We start from the raw sequence: 18825 nt of genomic DNA on the forward strand, positions 1-18825 counted from the left end.
TCATACAAATGCCCAGACAGGGAAGGTAATTAACTCCTCAAAGTCCGCGTGTTCAATGTGGCTAAATAATTTGTAGAACTTGAACTAATTCGCATTTTTCGCCCGGAACAGACAGATATTACCTAACCTCTTCACTTCAGCTTAACTAACGGTGATCCCTTCATTTCCCGGCCTTTATAATAATGCACCTATTTTTGCAGTAAATTGACCGTCCGTAAAGCGGAGATGGTAGATGTTCCTCAGATATCCAGATGGATGCAAAGTTTGGACGGTAAGGAGGCCGTGTGGATGGTCGAAAACAGCATCATGGGCAAGCAGCAGCATGAGGCCTATGTCTTCGTTTGTGGACTTGATGTAGTGGGCTTCGGAATATTGGAGTGAGTTACCCCCCCTTCTTTATGTATCCAGGGATGATTGATGGTTCTTTTGGATTGGACGATGGATCAAATGAGCCTAGCGGTGCCTCTCGTGATGGAATATTACAGGCACAAGAGTTGTTCTTAAAACATCCATTTATTTTTGCCTTAGACTTGGATGTCGAATTTCTGCTTAGAATATTGTAGAATCCAGGGGGAACCTGATCGGGCAAAGTTTTATATTTCCCCGTACAGACAGTTATTGCTAATCTAGAAGCCAGTTCACTATTGAATTGAGTCTGATAAAAAGTTCGACTGTGAAGCTTATAAGTAGACAAAATGATATGACAAAGTCACACGTCCAAGTGTGCTTTCACTTTAAAGTAGTGAACCCATAGTGGAAGCACGGACTCCTGAAAAAAAGCTTCATGAACCCACATTGGGGGCACCCGGACAGGGAACGTGTTAAAGTCAGGTAGTTTAAACTGTGTAATATTTACAGGCCTCCAGAACAAATCAACTTCTTACAAGCGCGCTATGACATGGATGCCTTTCGTATTCCGAAATACCATTACTCGGGCCAGGGACTGCATGTCGGTTTCGCCAACATTAAGACTGCCTTGGTCTACCCAGTGTTCGAAGCCCACTATCGGTTTTTCTTTAGGGAGATTATGAGGCTATCAGGGGCTGATACGCTGATTTGGTTTACTGGGTATAGGAACAAATGGGTAAGCTCTTAACGTAACTTGGAGAGGTCGTCTCTTCGGTCAGCCTTTTTTGGCTTTAATAGTACTGTGGATATAGGAGAAACAACTACTCTTTCGTTACTTTATGATAAGACTAAGGGACTAAGGGTCCGCCACAATGTTTAGCTTGCTATACCTCGGCCAGACTATGCTCATCGCGCTGCCGCAATGTTGCCTGCTCCGGCCACACACTGCAGCTCTACTTGCGCGATTAATCGCGACGCAACATACTGTCCTTTGACTCGCGCCAAAATACCGACAAAATAGGGAGCGGTGGGCATGACGAGGAGTATGACGAGCGGCATGACGAGGAGCATGACGAGCGGCATGACGAGTAGCGCGGCCACACTACGTCTCTGCCTACTTCCATCGATACTTCCCATGCCACTCGTCGAGTAACATGTGGCCTATACCCCGGCCTATAACGACCTATAACTACACTAAGGCTGCAAGTTGCATGATTTTCCACTTTCTGGATAGACGCCTCTATGGATCCTAAGCTTTATGAAAAAATATGTTTTAGGTAATCCACAAAGCTAATTCTATGGCTTTATCCATGGTGCCGCTTAAACCAAGGCAATGGAATCCAGTTTTTAGCTTAGTTCCGGAGTTGAAGAAAATAGGAAAAATGGCCAAGAAAGTGTGAGTTCCCTTTATTTGTTATTTCATATTTGGTAGCCACTGCTGGGCAAAGGCCTCCCTCTTTCTTCCACGCGTCTCGGTTTATGGCAATATTCATTTCACTTCCCGGCCTTTATAATAATGCACCTATTTTTGCAGTAAATTGACCGTCTGTAAAGCGTAAAATTTAACTCCGTTCCTGTTTATTTTATCAGTGTCCTGGCTTCGGGATTCTTGATGTAAAACAAAGGGGACAACATTACATAGATAAGATAAGACTTGCTGTTAGTTCTCCTTCTTTCTCTCAGCATGGCGTTTAGTTCGTGGTTTCTGAGCAAGAAATTAACCACTGTGACCCGGCTTAATGTTGATACAAGGATCGTGGTTGTCGGAGCATCGAGAACGGCTATGGGATTTCTAAGCAAACTTTTGTTCAGGTAAGCTTGAATAATCAATTTGTCTTAAACTCTAAATTAGCCTACAAACCAGCTGTCTTATTGATAAAGTAAAAAAAGCAAGAAGATCAAAGGCCCTCGAATGAACTAATTACAATTACTTACAGATAACACTAAAATGATGAATAGATTACTGAAAATAGAATTGTTCTATTAACATATTAGAGACACCCCATAATAAGCGCCATCAATAACCAGGGTTGACTTTATTTTCAACAAAAATCCGTGCCAGTGACTGGTACTTTGCAGTGCCAGCGTGTCATCGGGATTAATTTTTGCTGGTTTCCAGTGACGCGTCATCGTACCTGACGTTCACGAGCGTGACCCTCGTGTCGACCGACGGCTTGCCGTACGTACGCCACCCTGATCCTTGCGCGGAAATGATGTTCCCGCACCACCGCACGACCACACAGAACTATCTTCAGAGCACGCCCTATACTTACTACGTCAACGTGGTGCAAGGAACTATGGTGGAAATTAACAAGTAAGAGTTTTGGCTGTACCAAGATTTGTGAAAACAGCTGAAAGCAACTAGTAATGTGGGTATGGTGTGATATACCGTAGAAGCTCGGTTGAAGTGAAAAGACCGACAAATGCTGGCTGGATATTATGAGCGAAGACATGTGTGCCGAAGGTATTCGAAACAGTAGATGAGGATGCAATCGGGAAAACGCTTAAGATGAGAGAGATTTTGAATAATAGAAACTTCGAACGATTGTAATCTATGCTGTTATTATTGTTATAAATATATATATACAGTACTTACCTACTCGAGGTATCCATAGCGATACCATTTTAGCTTGTTATATAAGTTTTTGCTGGAGCGTCGGTTATCTGTTTTATCCAAAGGCTTTTAGCTCTTTTTAGTTACGACAAATGGTTGATGGGTTTGTTTTGTGAACAATGTAGTTCAGTAATCATTTATTTATATCTCATATCAAAACAGGGAGGATAAATACATAGCGGTAGCAAGCGGACAGCGATATTATTACGACAAACTCTTCCTGATGTTTGGCCAGCAGTTTCAACACCCGGACTATCTGAAAGCTGTTTTAGATAGAGAAAGGGATATTCAGTAAGTATTTCTTTCATTTCTTTAATTCGGTATAAGTCTAAAATATAAATATAGTGAACAAACCTGGGGTTCTTAACTTGTCACGTGAATCACGGCAAGATGTAGTTCATAGTCATGGAATCGACTGGGTGCTTCGGAGAGGCGAGGTCGACATGCTATTAGTTTTTTTCGTACCAATACTTAATTACGCGTGGAATTGGCCCCAATTTTTCTACGCAGACGTGGCCATTTATAGACATGAGAATCTGTAGAAATGAGTATCAGTAGGTATATATGCATCAGTAAAGCTTCTAATCGGGTATGGTAAAAAAAGAGTTTGTAGATTGTACATATTTTTTCTATATTTTTTAACAAAGCAATTGTAAGAAAGATTCAATCAATTCATTCAACATGTAGACAAGGAATGACCCCATCGTACACGCGTTTGGACGTCCCATCTCTTCGGGAGCCACAGATCGAGACCAGCTACGACACACCCCCGAACGTGTTCATTATCAACACAATCTCTGACGCGACCAGGGTGCTGCGGCAGATCAACAATTTAACTAATATGAATAACAAAGGTAATATTAACTGAAACATGTTAATTATCATCAGTTTTTAGTAGCAAAAAACTTTCCTGTGGAATTTCCAGCTATTATTTTTTAGCCAGGAGATATTGTACGACCAGCTTCAAGTAGAAAGTGACGGGCAAAGTGGTTAAATATATCGGAACACATCAACATTTTGGCCGTCACTAACAGTTTGATGCTGACTTTACACAAATACCTATTTGCCAAAAAGTTTAATGAACAAACATGAAATAACAAACTCCTAACCCCTTAACCCCTAACCCTTTACCCTTAACCCTTTTATGAAATCAGGAAACTGCGAAATAAATTATGTACTTAAATATATATGTTTATCGTAAGTATGTCTGTTTTTAGATAAAATAATAGTGTACGGATCGTCACTGGAAGTGTACTGCTGCATAGCAGCGCTGAAAGAAATAAATATTCCGAGCAATAAAATCGTATTTGTGGAACCATTTCCGTCCGAAAACCCGCGGAAGACCAGAGTTCCCATATTTAATAACGTTTATGTAAGTCATACCTAATATACAATGGTTTTTTTTTAAACCGGTAATCTTGTGATGATGTTTATACTAGACGAGGACGTTATTATATTCAAAGAGTCTTGAGAGGGTATGTCCAGCAGAAGTAGATTTTCGTTAATATGGGAAGGAAAAAAGAAAATGAAGGGAAAAGTAAAGGCAGTGGAGAAGGGAAAAAATAGAATCAAAGCGTGATCTTCGTAGGTTCAAACAACGGTAATCAATCTAGAAAAGAGTCGGTCTGAATCTTCAAATCGTTTCTAATTTTTCTCACCTTGTAGGTTGACCAAACGATCTCTGAAGTCCTAGAAGAGCTCGGCATAAAAGTGCTCCGCTCGTACTACTTCCAGTTTTGGAAGACCGACGATAGCAACGTGGTCACCCACGTGAGCTTTCTATCGCACTTCCAAATGGTTGAGCTGGAGTGTGCTGCGCTGTTTTATTATAGCACACGAGGCATCGATGCTGATGCTTTCCAAGGTAAAATAAAAACATAAATATCTAATACTGAATATAAAATATGGACAGGATGACACAGTGACAGTAGACCGCTAGTCTCAAGCCATTCTATAAGACATAAAAGACTTATTCGCTTTTTAATTGCAACACATTAGGTACAGTGGGCATTAAAGGGTTTGCTAGCTTGTAGCCTAAATCTAAAATTTGAGTGCCGACCCCTACAGTTCACGCACATTCACTCTTGCGCCCTAGAAAACTTGCCACTTTGTGGTCTAAATGGAAAACTTAAACTGAACAGCGATACTCCGCGTCAATAAACAGCTAAGCCCCTCCCGCTCAATCCCCTAGATTTCTCGTATCTTCCCATGTCCCAATCCCTGTATAATCCAATCCCTGGTGTATTAAGTGTCTTATGAAAGAAGCGCTGAGTGCTCTAATTGGTAACCGTTCTTTTTTTATATTTAACCAGCAATCCATAAAAGCAGCTTAGTGTATGACGAGGGTATTCTGATTGACCACGAGTGCCGCACCAATAACCACTCGATCTACGCCGCCGGTCCGGCCACGCGGTACGGCGCGCGCTACTTCGCTGAGTTGAGGAACCATCAGTATTACGATTCCTTTGAAGTCGGTGAAAAGGTACCTAGCCAAACACGATTTATTGTTTCTGAACGTTTTCCCTGAGAGGTTTTTTAAATAATAAATCAGAGGTTTTTAATACTTGAATACTTATTTATTTTATATGAAACACATTATTTCGTGTACATTGAAAAAAGCGGAGACAGAATGACAGGCAGATTCTACAGGATTCTTTCAGAGGATTCTTTCAATAGGTTGCGTTCAGAAACGAACTACAAATACTACAATTATCAAAATAAAATGTTTTTAACGTTTTACAGACTATTATTTAACATTCCCCCTTAATTGTAGATTAGTTCACAAACATTTTTAAACTTAACAGGCTCTAATGGCTTGGTTAGAATGTCAGCACAGTTATATGAAGTAGGTACATACTCTACACATAAATTACCTCTTACAACATTTTCATGAATGAATTTATAACGAACATCTATATGTTTAGAGCGTCTGTTCAACACTCCATTCTCTATCAGTTTTATAGCACTTTGATTGTCCACTTTTAAATTCACATGCACTTTTATTTGTAACATTTCTTCTATTAAGCTTTTTAGATACAGCACTTCTTTACTGCATTCTGCAGCAGCTATATATTCAGCTTCGCAGCTTGAGAGTGCGACTATAGGTTGTTTCCTTGCACACCATTGCAAGGGACCTCCGCAGTACATAATAATGTATCCGGTAGTGCTTCTTCTTGATTCCAGGTCTCCAGCAAAGTCGGAGTCGCTGTAGGCTTCTAATTTGGTAAGGTCCGAGTTTGTGTCATAGCCGATATCTATATTCTTACTTCCTTGTATGTATCTTAGGGTTCTCTTTACGTTTTTCACATCAGTGTTGGTAGGTTTTTCCATGTTACGACTTTCAATATTAACCGAGAATGCCAGATCCGGTCGAGTCTTGCTACTTAGGTACATTAAAGAACCTATAGCTTCACGGTAGGGAAATCTCACATCTTCTGTATCTTCGTTGTCTTTTTCCTTCAGATCTTTTACTAATGGTGTCGGATATGGTTTAGAGTTTTCCATCTTAAATTTTTCCACTACGCTTTTGGCATATTTTTCTTGTCCAATTCTTATTTGTTTTTCTGTTCTAACTATCTCCATTCCTAGAAAGGAAGTAGGACCTTCTACAAAAGTCATTTCAAAGTCTTCTTCAAGTTTCTTCAACAATGAGAGCATCTCTTCTTTATTTTCTCCTATCAGCAATCCGTCGTCTACATATATTCCAAGGATAACATCTCCATTTTCTGTTTTGAAAATACAGTGATCTGTGTTAAGTGGGCATAATCCCTTCTTCTTTAGGGTCATTGAGAACTTTTGGTTCCACTTCAGAGGAGATTGTTTTAGTCCATATAGGCTTCTTTTCAGTTTACATATTTTTCCTTCTTCTTTTTCATAGCCTTCCGGTATCTGCATGTACAGATCTTCAGTTATCTCTCCGTAGAGGAAAGCAGTTTTTATATCCAGTTTCATGATATGGTATTGCTTATTTGCAGCAATAGCTAGCATAGTTCTGATAGAACTGTTATTAATCACAGGACTGAAAGTTTCTCCATAGTCAATGGTTTCTTCTCTTTTCTGGAGGTTTTGAGTTTTGCTTCTTTCTTCTTTGTTTGGCATTTCTTCTCTTCTTTCTTGGTTTAGAGTTTCTTTTCTTTCTTCTTGTATTAGGTTTTCTTCGTTTCTTTCTTCTTCTCTTCTATCTTGGTTTAGAGTTTCTTTTCTTTCTTCTTGTCTTAGGTTTTCTTCGTTTCTTTCTTCTTCACTTCTATCTTGGTTTAGAGTTTCTTTTCTTTCTTCTTGTCTTGGGTTTTCTTCGTTTCTTTCTTCTTCTCTTCTGTTCTGGTTTATTACTTCCAGTTCTACCACAGGTTGTTGTTTTATATTTTTAGGTTGGAAAGATCTTTGTATTAGATTTGAGAAAATTACATCTCTTCGCTCTACGATACGTCGCTTTTCTTCATCCCAAAGACGGTATCCAGTAGAGGAGTATCCGACCATAAGGAATTTCTCAGATCTTTTGTCTAATTTACTCAGGTTTCCAAGTATTTTACTGTGAGCTTGACTTCCGAAGTAGCTCAGATTCTTCAGATCCGGTCTTTTACCAGTCCATAGCTCTGAGGGTGTAACCTCTTTTCCATCTGTAGGTAGTCTGTTTATTATATATGTCGCGGTTCTTGTCGCTTCACCCCATAGATATTTAGGTACGTTATTCTCATACAGCAATGCTCTTACTTTTTCCAGAATTGTACGGTTTAATCTTTCACTCTTCCCATTAAGTTGAGGTGAATATGGGATTGTGTAATCCAGTAATATTCCCTTTTGTTTGCACCATTCTTTTATGTTATTAGAAGTGTATTCTCCACCATTATCACATCTTATCATTTTTACTTTCTCGCTGTGGGTTCTTTCCGCTTCTTGTATATATTCTTTCAGGTATTCAAACGCTTCATTTTTACTTTTCAGCAGGTATATTTTTGCAAAATGGCTATAGTCATCCATCACAGTGAGTATATATTTCTTTCCATCCCAGGTGTTGGGTGTTATGGGACCACATATGTCTGTATGTATAATTTCCAATTTTCTTTCAGCTCTTTTTCTCTGGGTATTAAATGGTAAACGGGTTTGTTTGGCTTCTAGGCAAACTTCACAGTTGATGAGTTGATCTATGTCGTTTTTAGTTATATTTATGCCATCTACTTTGTCTAGCATTTTTTTCATTGTTTCTTTGCCCGCATGACCAAGTTTTATATGCCAGTTTAATGCTGTATCATTTTTATGTGTTAATAAAGATGTCTCTTCTTTTTTAATTTGCAGTTTTATGAAGTACAGGCCATTTTTATTTTTCTCACCGGTTAACACTTCTTCATTGTTTTTAGAAATTATTACTTTGTTTTTAGTGAACAATACTTGTCCATCTTTTTCGGTGATTTCATTTACATAGATCAGGTTTTCTGGTAGTTCAGGAACATATAGTACTTCTGTCAGGTTTACATTCTCCGAATTAATTACACCTTTTCCAGTGGATATTATCTTCTCATTTTCTTTAGCAATTTGGATGCTGGTTTCTTCTTTTTTAATCTCGGATAACATATTTTTGTTTTTAGTCATGTGTGAAGTACAACCTGAATCAACGACGAACTCTTCGACATCAAGGTTCCTTGTTTTATTAAATGTTGTTAGAAATGCTACCTTTTCCTTAGTCTTATTTTTCTTAAAGAAACAGTCTTTTTCTTCGTGATTTGTTTTTTTACAGATGCTGCATTTCTTTTTGTAAAAACAGTCTTTTTCTAGATGATTTGTTTTTTTACAGATTTTACACGCCTTAGTTTTGTTTTTAAATGCTTTGAAAGCCACTTTTTCGGATGAAGACGAATCAAGCTCGCTTTTGTTCAGTCTCTTTTCTTCACTCAGTATTCTGGCTTGTAGATTTTCTAGAGTTTTATCGGCAAAAGAAGTGCTTTCCCACGCAGTTATTAAGTTGTTATATTCGATAGGTAAACTTGATATGATTTTTGAGATAATCATTTTTTCTTCGATTTTTTCACCGAGCCCTCGTAGTTTAAATGACAGATTTTCTAAATTACCCAAGTGTTCTGTCATTGAAGTGCCCTTTTTATAATGGCATTGAAAGAAATTCTGCATTAATTTGCACCTTTGTTGTTCATCAGATTTTTCGAATAGGAAACATAGTTTCTTATACATGTGGTAGGCACTTTCACATGTCATAATTAAGGTTAAGTGTTTTTTATCAATAGTTTGCATAATAATGCGTTGAGCTTGCGCATCTTTCAGGCTTTGTTGGGACGAACCGGCACTTTCGACGGCGTTTGTCGATGCGCACACAATTTCGTACAAACCGTAGCTTTTAAATAGGATTTCGACTTGAAATTTCCATATCGGGAACGATTCGGCGTCCTCCAGGCGTTGAATGTTGGCTAATTCCGCTGCCGTAATTGGTATCTCCATCGTTTTTCTTTATTTTAGCTTCTCTCAACACTGCCACATTTGTCACAGAGAAATCGTATTACTGTTGTACTTGTTTTTACTTGTTTTACTCGTGAAGAACCACGGACCTCTGCTACCATGAGAGGTTTTTTTAAATAATAAATCAGAGGTTTTTAATACTTGAATACTTATTTATTTTATATGAAACACATTCTTCTTCTTCTTCTTCTTTTAAAATTATGGCTTCAGCCCAGTGGGACTATTTCGCCAGTATCAAGGTATTGAGAGGTTTACAAACGACAAAAATTGTACGGTTGTACAAGACAGTGTACGGTGATTTGTTAGCTCTTGTAAATCGATAGCTAGACTTTACAAGAAGCACGTGGACTACCGGCCGTTGACTCCAAGATGTTGGTTAAACGCGCTTCAAAATTAATTCTCCATTCACTGCACACTACCACATTAGTTTACTGTATAATAAGCTATCGATATTACACTTTAAACAATATTAATAAGCAAAAAACAAAGTAATTAATCACGATGCTAACTATCAAGATGGCGCTCGAACCGGAAGTCCTATGAAACACATTATTTCGTGTACATTGAAAAAAGCGGAGACAGAATGACAGGCAGATTCTACAGGATCCTTTCAGAGGATTCTTTCAATAGGTTGCGTTCAGAAACGAACTACAAATACTACAATTATCAAAATAAAATGTTTTTAACGTTTTACAGACTATTATTTAACATTCCCACAGTTCTTTAAATAAACCAAGGCTACTAATTTTAATTAGTTACTTAATTAATTTAAATTAATGTCTATTTTGATTCTTCATTTTAAATAGCTATAGAGATAGTACTTTGCAGTTAAAAATATCTGTTCTAGCTTGGAATACAAATAAGAAACCAGCTGGACCCGTTGTTCTCAGAGACCAAACCTAACTGTAGAAAATCGATGCAGACCTCTGTAAAGAGCGTTAGTTTTGATTCTACTATTTATCCGAGTACTGCAAGAACATTTGCTGAAAATGCTGGGGAGTCGTTCTACAGTTATAAATCGTTAAGTATCACTGCATTGTTATCACATTCAGTGCGCAATTTAGTTCATAATGCAACTAAGTGTTTAAAGCCACAGCAGCAGTATAGTTAATATTATACTAGAACCTTATATCGCATCAAGAAATTAGTTTCAACTTTATGACAAAATTGGCGCGTTTACAGTCAACTGCCGCAGTCACCAACCCCAACAACCCCATTGGTAGTTGCAAATTAAGCGTGTTTAATAGCTGCCGGTTGGCGGTAGCTTTAGTATAATAAAGCAAACAAAAATAGCGACGGGACGGGAGGGACTGCCTCTTTAACTCTTACTACGACCAACTAGCAACTGTGAATAAGAAGTATTACAACCATCGTCATCAATTTTGTTCTGCGGATAATATAATTTTAACGTCAACTATATATCTTGTAGGAATTTGAAGCGTGATTCAAAGCACCAATCACATAAGGAGTACGACAGGCTCCCAGTGTACAAGAACGCCCACTCTAAGTACTGCATTATGCCAGGGGGATTGCAATATCTGGAGGTCCGGGCTCCGGGGATGAAGATACCACATCCTTATGTACAGTCTTTGAACTTTAATGTAAGTTTAAAAGAAACCGGTGTCATTAGCTTCAGAGGCCGTCCAGGTCATGAAAACATTGCTTGTAGAGCATATTCCAAATTGTAAAAAGATAGCCACGTGACACTTACAAGTCATCGGTGGTTTCTTATTTTGAGAATCATCAACCTGTATGGAGGAGTGACATGAAGGAGTGGCATAATAACTTCTAAGGATAACAATAAGTTTTTATCCGTTACCGTGGTCATCTCTTCATTCCTTCATTTCTCAATCTCTTCCTTTTCAAAATTACTTTACACTAGTTACACTAGTATACTATACACACACAGACACACTAAACCTCACAATCACAAAACACAAACGCTGTATCCCGGATAGCACAATTACAGACCCGAAAACAATGTGTAAGTATAACGATAGCGCCGCGTTTCCGGAAACATGACACTATTTAAAAAAAGCACGATTTATCCCCTCCTTTTTCGCGACGATAAATAGTGTCGTTGCCGTGGAGGTCCACGATAAAAGTATAAATTCGTTCAATGAGCCTAAAAATATGAGTTACTCCATAATTGTTTTTTTTTTTCAGGGCTTCGTGATGGAGACATTTAAAATGGGCTACTTCAAGTTGCACATGACTCCAAACTTTGTCGTGGACGGCATCACGTGCTTGACCCCTACAAAATACTCCATCGCCCACTTCAAGGCTCTTTTTGGAAAACCTGCAGCAATATTGAACAATATTCATATAAAATACACTGTAAGTCAATTATTATTTCGGTAGGATAAACTACCCAACGATTGGTACTGGAAATATCAGTCTTGGCACCTATTTTTGTAAGACGCCGCTGTAAAAGGTATGACAACCTGCCAACCATTGGTGGGGCACCGACAATATGGTACCTAGTTTACCTATAAAGATACCTTACGTATCCATTCAAGACAGACACAAGAATATTATTAAAAATAATGGGAAAATTCACCGCCTCGAGAGAAATTCAAACTCTAGACCTTCTTGAACACCGGTCCAGTTTTCTAACAAACTGAGCTAATGACACTTTTCAACGGCGCACCGAAGTCCAAAAGCATATCGTAGAAAAATCATAGGTACTGACAATCCTTTACCCCAGACTAAATTAATTTTGTAATAAGTAGAGCCACCTTCTAAATAAATTAAATTACATTTTGTTAAATAAAAGGAAATAAAAATTAAAGGACATTTTGTAAATTTAAGGAACATCATCCTAACATTTATATTGCAGACTAAGAAAGTGGACAATTTATACGATTTCTTCAATTCACCGGGGATCATGTTTTTGTATCACGACCATATTGATGAATTGTTTGCTGTTGTCAAGGAAATTTTACCTCTGGTAATTAAAATACTCAATATTTTTGTAATTCATTTAACCTTGTTTTTTTACTGCTGTTTGCTTTAGCAATTATGGGGTTGAATGAATTGACCTGTAATTTTTTACAGGATAAACCCAATGGGGAAACCCTTAGCGAAGCATTGACGGAGGCCAACGAAAAATACAAGAAGACAGTGAGTGCTGCAATAATTTCCGGAACACACTAACACTGTATTTTGTTCTTTTGTTTGTACCTAGTATGATTTGTTTGTTGTTTTTAGTAACAGTAGAGACACCTAACGACATCTAGATCTAAGCACACGGCATCTTGCCCGGCCAACGACACAATATACAGTTCCTCAGTAGGTAACCTAATAGTTCTTAATTTTTAGTTACTATCTATATTGTAAATAAATCATAACTTGCAGTCGGCTATCCGCTCAAAGTTCGAGAAGTCTCCGCACGTGGAAGCCATTGCGGCGTACGTCCTAGAGTGGGTATCTCAGAACGATCTGCTACTGCCCATGTACTACCAGCCCTGGCAGAAGCCCGACTTCCAACACGATATCGGCCACCACCCTGCCTTCGACGAGTTTAAGAAGAAGGAAAAGAAACTTGCATCACGATTCTTTAAGGATGAATAAATGGTTGGAAATAAATTAATGAGAATAAAATCCGTCTTTTCTTCTTAAAACCTGATTTGGATGAATTACAATTATCACTAAACTTCTACCAAATACACACGTAAATAAACGAAATATTTGGGTACCGGGGATGCCCACACCCGTTTGTATTTTCGTCTATAGCTACGATGTCTATTCACTAAACTTTTTGGTTTAAACTTTTCACAAGTAGTAAAATATAAATAAACTTTACTATGCTCAGGCTGACAGCACTATTTGTCAAGTCAGATATTACTTTGACATTACACTATAATAACATTTTTTTAAACCTATTTTTAGTTAAATATGGCAGGAGACGCACCAACTGGATGTGCAAGTAAACCATTAGAATTAGACAATCTGCTAATAAAAAATGTCAATACATGGGGTAACGTTCAGTACAATATACCACTTAGGTTATCTAGCACTGAGACCAGGTCTTCAACTAGCATTGGACTTCGCCATATACCCGATGTACCCTATGCCTTCGACTGCGTAAGTATTATGAACATATCTTACTTTTTAGATGCATAAACAACGGTCTCTACTTACAGTAGACTAGGACGTTGACCAATTTTTCAGTAGTCGAAAATTTGTATAAAGTAATCGGATTGTTATTTTACTCGGAATGATAAAAGCTATCAGATTGATGCTTACAACAGCATCGAACTACAGTATCGACAAACTGAACAACTGGTCGTAATTTCACTATAAGATACCTACTAACTAGTGAAATAACAGTCTTAACAATCGAAATGAAAGTCTTTGCCCAGTAAATGCGAGAATAGGCGTAGCTAAATAGAGTAAGATCAAGATAAATCTGCAACGATTTTAATAGCTCACGTAGTGTAAGTGTTATTTTAAACGTCAAACTTCCATAAATTATGACGTATAAATAACACTTACACTGCGTATGCTATCAAAATCGTTGCAGACTTGGTCTAACTCGTTTATTCAACCCCGAGAAGAAAAAGTGTACTTAGGGGAGGCTTTGTTATTTAGGGAAGGGTAAATTATTGTGCATTAAACAACCAAAAATTATCAAATTATTAACCAACCTATTTTTGGGAATGGCAAAAAAACAGATTAACGTACGTCGTACAAAATATAAAAGAATACGTACAGTTCGTTATATTTCCAGAATTGTATAATTTTACATGTAAAACGAGCCAAGACGAGCAAAGCCAAGCGCAAGGGCACTACCTACCTTTTCCCGAAGCGGTTTCCTCGTTTTTTTTTAACCCTCGTAACTTTGGTTTGGATTATACTAGATAAACAAAATTCTCGGGATATGATGTCAATAGTGGACTTATTCAGCATAAAAATTAAATTTCAATTGCATAGCTGAAATTTGGTATGTAAGATAGTCTTATAAACACAAACAACAAAAAAATTCAAAAACTTGAAATGTTTAGTCCTTGAGGGCTGAGAATCAATTAACCGCTGAACCGATTTAGTTGAAATTTGGTACGTAGATAGTTTTTGTTATGGGGAAGGATATAGAATCACCCCATCAGGGTGAAAAGAGGGTGGAAAAGGGCGTAAGGGGGGAAAAGGGGGTTAAAGTTTGTAAGGGGAATCAGCAGTAAAAAGCAGATTGTATAAAAGATGCCCCCATATATATTGTACGATAAAAAATAATGAATACTGAATAAATTTTTCCCTTACGCCCATGTGACGGTAGCGAAACGCCTACCACATATTTTGACTAAGGTATTGTGACGTTAGGGCTTGTAGTTAGAAGCTTGGCTCTACAAGAAATCTGATAATTTTTTGTCCGTGCGAACCTTATGGTTTCGTCTTGGCAACATTTTACATGAAAATGTTTTTGGTGGAATGTATTGTTATTGGAGCAATTAAATAATATTTCCCTACTTGACTTTCCAGAAAATCAATGAACCGCTACCAGAGAGGCTATGCGGCCGAGACATGGTCGTGGAGAAGGAAAGCTACAGGACCACAACAGGCGAGTACTGCGTGAAGCCCAACCCGAACAAGGCCATGGAGCGGTCCGACTGCTCAATCAACTGCCGTAGGGTCATATTCATGACCGGAGTTGAGAAAAGGGTATTTTTCATTCGATTCTTTTGTAATGCTAAGACAGAGCATATTTATATTTATTAAATCACATTTACAATCGGGTCTAACGCCAATTTATTATGTTACCTTTATTTCCCGATGTTTCGACACAGGTTTCACTGGTCGTGGACGCGGGTAACTGACGTCTCAGCAAAATGTCAAAACAGAGATTTGTATTTGTTGTTAGACCCGATTGTAAATGTTATTTAATTTAATTTAATTTGTATTTATTTATTCATTTACACACAATATCCAACTTAATTACAAAAGTACCGTTAATCCGCAGTAGATTTACAATAATAAAATATCTTTTAACAACAACATAAGAAAGTTCATAACATGCTCAATTTAATTAATCTATTTTTTAATTATTACTATCACGAATGTGATTACAATAATCCGACACCGTTGACATGTGTTCGAAACGCGAAAGTTTTATAACCCATCTTTGTGGTAGGTGATAGGCCTGTCAGTCAGAAAACCCCAGTACGGTTTTTTCGTATACTCCTCCTTTTTAATGGTTAGTTAAAAATGTTCCCTATGTCACCCAGACCACAAAATAGTACGAATGATATCAATTGACACCACATTCATCAAAATCTCAGTCTCAGCGTACTTACTCGAAGAGTTTTTGATATTGACTACAGAATATCAGGCTTGTGGCTCATTCTCATTGAAATAGCCCCGCTGCCATATCCTCTAGCTTCCCACACGTCGAAACTTGCCAATACAAATTCAATTTTAATTTGTCAAAATAAAGATTCAGAATAGAATGGAATGGGAGACCTTTTTATAGGTCTCTGGCTAGAGGGTATTTAATATTGTTGCGTATTTGACACGTCGGTCTCACAATTCTTTTACACCTAACACACCCGCCATTCTAATGTTCAATTTAGTCAGTCGATACTTTACTATGTTTGTAATTACAAGTTACACGTTGCAGTTACAAGGGCAGACAATACGACAGCCAACAGTGCTCTCGGAAATGAAAGACACCTTCCGTGGGATCCCCAGGTCACCGTTAGCGCCTCCGGAAATCACCGTCAAGCCGCCTGACCCGGAGTATATATTTGATGTTAGTATTTAAATCACTTCCCAGTTTTCCCTGTGCTTTACGTCCGCGTGGTTAAACTCACTTATAAGGACTCTTACCAAATTATTTTTTAGAATAGATCATTATTTAGTAAGTTGTTGTTAACCGATGGTCCTGGGTTCGAATCCCGGTAAGGGCATTTATTTGTGTGATGAGCACAGATATTTGTTCCCGAGTCATGGGTGTTTTCTATGTATGTATTTATCTATATATAAGTATATATATCGTCGCCTACCCATAGTACAAGCTTTGCTTAGTTTGGGGCTAGGTTGATCTGTGTAAGATTTTCCGAAAGAGATAGATCAGAGATGGCTGCAGCTTATGCAGATTTTTTTGACAGGTAGTAGCTTGCGGCAGAAACGAGGCAACGCCTATATTCGACACGGCTGCGGGGTTCCGTAGATTGATGGATCCCTACGTTTCCACGTACCGGCACTACCACAAGCCCTTCACCGCTGAAGATCAGTACGGCATCGGCGCTAAGGATCACATCACCTTTTATACTGAATTTAACACTCCTAAGGTAAGTGGATATGTGGTATAACAAATATTTTAACCTTTTCGCCGCCATTGACTTGATATAAAGTCAGTACATTTCGTGTCCCACACGCCACGACTTGATATATTATATATATGGGTTGTCTATATGTGCAATTTGTGGATTGTCGTTGATGGCACTTTATTACTTCATTGACGTGGCGGCAAAAAAGGAGTTACCCGAATTGTTTTACGAGTATTTCGAGTATCACCAATAATTATGTCATGGATGTCATGATCCAAGTCCCATATTATAGTCCCAAGATACAAAAGACATTAAACACCTGAGTATAGCTGGGGAGCCGGCGATGCTATATGTGTAGTTACTCGAGTATCGTAGAGACCTATTGAAATCGAAAGATTAGATGATAAGAAGAAAAAAGGTTGTTTAGTTTTTTTTTCATCGAGCAGGATTAGCGTCTACAGATTTTTTTAAATTTAGGGGGTTGGTGGAGGGTTAAAAAATCGTTAAGTAAATTGTGGATTTGGTCGTTTTGCTCCCAGTTAATGCTATAATTTTTCTATAACTTAATATGACACTTATTTGTACGCATTTCTTTAATCAGACAACCACAAGTTCGACGCCCGATTTTCACATTGTAACCGACAGATTAAGGAAATGCGTACAAATAATTATCAGATTTAGTAATAGCACAATTATTTAGACTACAATGACCAAATCCGCAATTTGCTTAACGATTTGTTGAACCCCCACCACCCAACGGCTCAACAATAAAGATGGCTAAATGTGGTAAAGATAGACTCCACGGGGTAGCAAGATATCACTCATATCTTAATCTGACGCGCTCGAGTAACTACAAAAATCCCCTCTTGGGCTCCCCAACCATAAGTATGATGGGGAATATCAACTGATTTGCATCCACTTCAGAATAACCTGGTTTAAGTGTAAATAAGGACATAAGAACACAATAAGACAAAAAGTGAAAGGATTTCTTGTATGCTACCTTTTGGATATAGGGTCTCACAACTGTAGGTGTGTTTTGCTGAGTATCCATCTTCATGGCACCTGTTCTTGGCTGCAGAGCTTGACAAAGTATAAGCGAATCCTATTCTTCTTTTGATCCTTAGACCCGAGGATTTGGTCCAAAGCACAAGGAGATCTGGATGCCTCTAACAGCCAAAGTTCATCGAGGCGTATACGACAGAATTCACGTGAAGAAAGAGTACCACGAAGTAGCTGCATGCCACAACCCCGTCAACAATATAAAGGGGTGAGTAAACACCTACTGTACCGAACCTCATTGTACCTCGCTGCTCGCACGAGTGTGGTGAAGGATTAAACTTTTCAACCTCCTGTTTTATTGTCCTGCAACTTTAGCAATGGGAGGTATTCTGAAAGTTCAGTCTTGGTGGATTTATTTATCAGTTTTACACCTTTTGAACGCCATTTGTCTTAAGTATCAAAAAAGTTACACATGTTAATAAAGATATCATTATTAGCATATACCTAACTATATTAAACGAACTTCCATGTTTCAGAGTATTCGAATCCGAAACAAAGAGGAAATTCAAGATACCCTTCGCCATCTCCAGTCTCGCCTCCTGGGGTCACGGAGAGAAATTCGACTTGCCACCTTTCCCCCCTAATCCCTACCAGACCAACATTGCCCCCTTCATGTATTGTAGCGATTACTGCCACATAGCCCAGGGAACACCCCCATATTCCGTGATTGACCAGATAAAACACGTCAAGCCGCACAAGCCGTGCAAGGAAAGATATATCGTATCCAGAGATTTTGAACTATAGTTTATTTTGAAATTGTAAATGTTGTTTATAAAAGTATATTGATTGAAATCTTATTTGTGTTGTCCGGTTTCTTAGACCTTGTTCTGAAAAGGAAAAAATGAGAAAATTAAAAACAATATTTAAAATAAATACAATAACGATATACCTATCAGTGTATAGCGAAGCACAAAAAAAACATACAGAAGCCGGAGCTAATTAGTCTTTTCTTTTTCACACAAACATTTATTTAGCCATTTAGGGGTAGTTAATATAGTTTTGTCGTTTTAACACTTTTCCAGGCATAGTATTATAGTCTATCGACCATATATGATTTCAACTTTAGCATTCCGG

General features: G+C 38.1%; 2 protein-coding genes across 2 annotated transcripts in view; both read left to right on the top strand.

The window, feature by feature from the left end:
• Window positions 1-13005, top strand: part of LOC134748049 (cilia- and flagella-associated protein 61-like) — a 44715-nt gene extending 31710 nt beyond the window's left edge. The window contains exons 14-29 of the mRNA XM_063682779.1: window positions 201-377; window positions 859-1084; window positions 1626-1744; window positions 2032-2160; window positions 2468-2662; window positions 3125-3253; window positions 3650-3816; window positions 4180-4334; window positions 4628-4826; window positions 5275-5444; window positions 10275-10447; window positions 10857-11028; window positions 11594-11764; window positions 12267-12377; window positions 12485-12550; window positions 12785-13005. Of these exons, the coding sequence (XP_063538849.1) occupies window positions 201-377; window positions 859-1084; window positions 1626-1744; window positions 2032-2160; window positions 2468-2662; window positions 3125-3253; window positions 3650-3816; window positions 4180-4334; window positions 4628-4826; window positions 5275-5444; window positions 10275-10447; window positions 10857-11028; window positions 11594-11764; window positions 12267-12377; window positions 12485-12550; window positions 12785-13000 (2575 nt within the window). The 3' untranslated portion in view covers window positions 13001-13005. The remainder of the gene's footprint in view (window positions 1-200; window positions 378-858; window positions 1085-1625; window positions 1745-2031; window positions 2161-2467; window positions 2663-3124; window positions 3254-3649; window positions 3817-4179; window positions 4335-4627; window positions 4827-5274; window positions 5445-10274; window positions 10448-10856; window positions 11029-11593; window positions 11765-12266; window positions 12378-12484; window positions 12551-12784) is intronic.
• A 247-nt stretch (window positions 13006-13252) lies between these two features.
• Window positions 13253-18533, top strand: LOC134747740 (uncharacterized). The gene is made up of 6 exons (XM_063682364.1): window positions 13253-13513; window positions 14906-15085; window positions 16041-16172; window positions 16531-16713; window positions 17817-17959; window positions 18228-18533. Exons 1-6 carry the CDS (start codon window positions 13325-13327, stop codon window positions 18493-18495), a joined length of 1095 nt encoding a protein of 364 aa, XP_063538434.1. The 5' UTR covers window positions 13253-13324; the 3' UTR covers window positions 18496-18533.
• Window positions 18534-18825: the final 292 nt, after the last annotated feature.

The sequence above is a fragment of the Cydia strobilella genome, chromosome 15 (assembly GCF_947568885.1).
Source record: "Cydia strobilella chromosome 15, ilCydStro3.1, whole genome shotgun sequence".
NCBI lineage: Eukaryota > Metazoa > Arthropoda > Insecta > Lepidoptera > Tortricidae > Cydia > Cydia strobilella.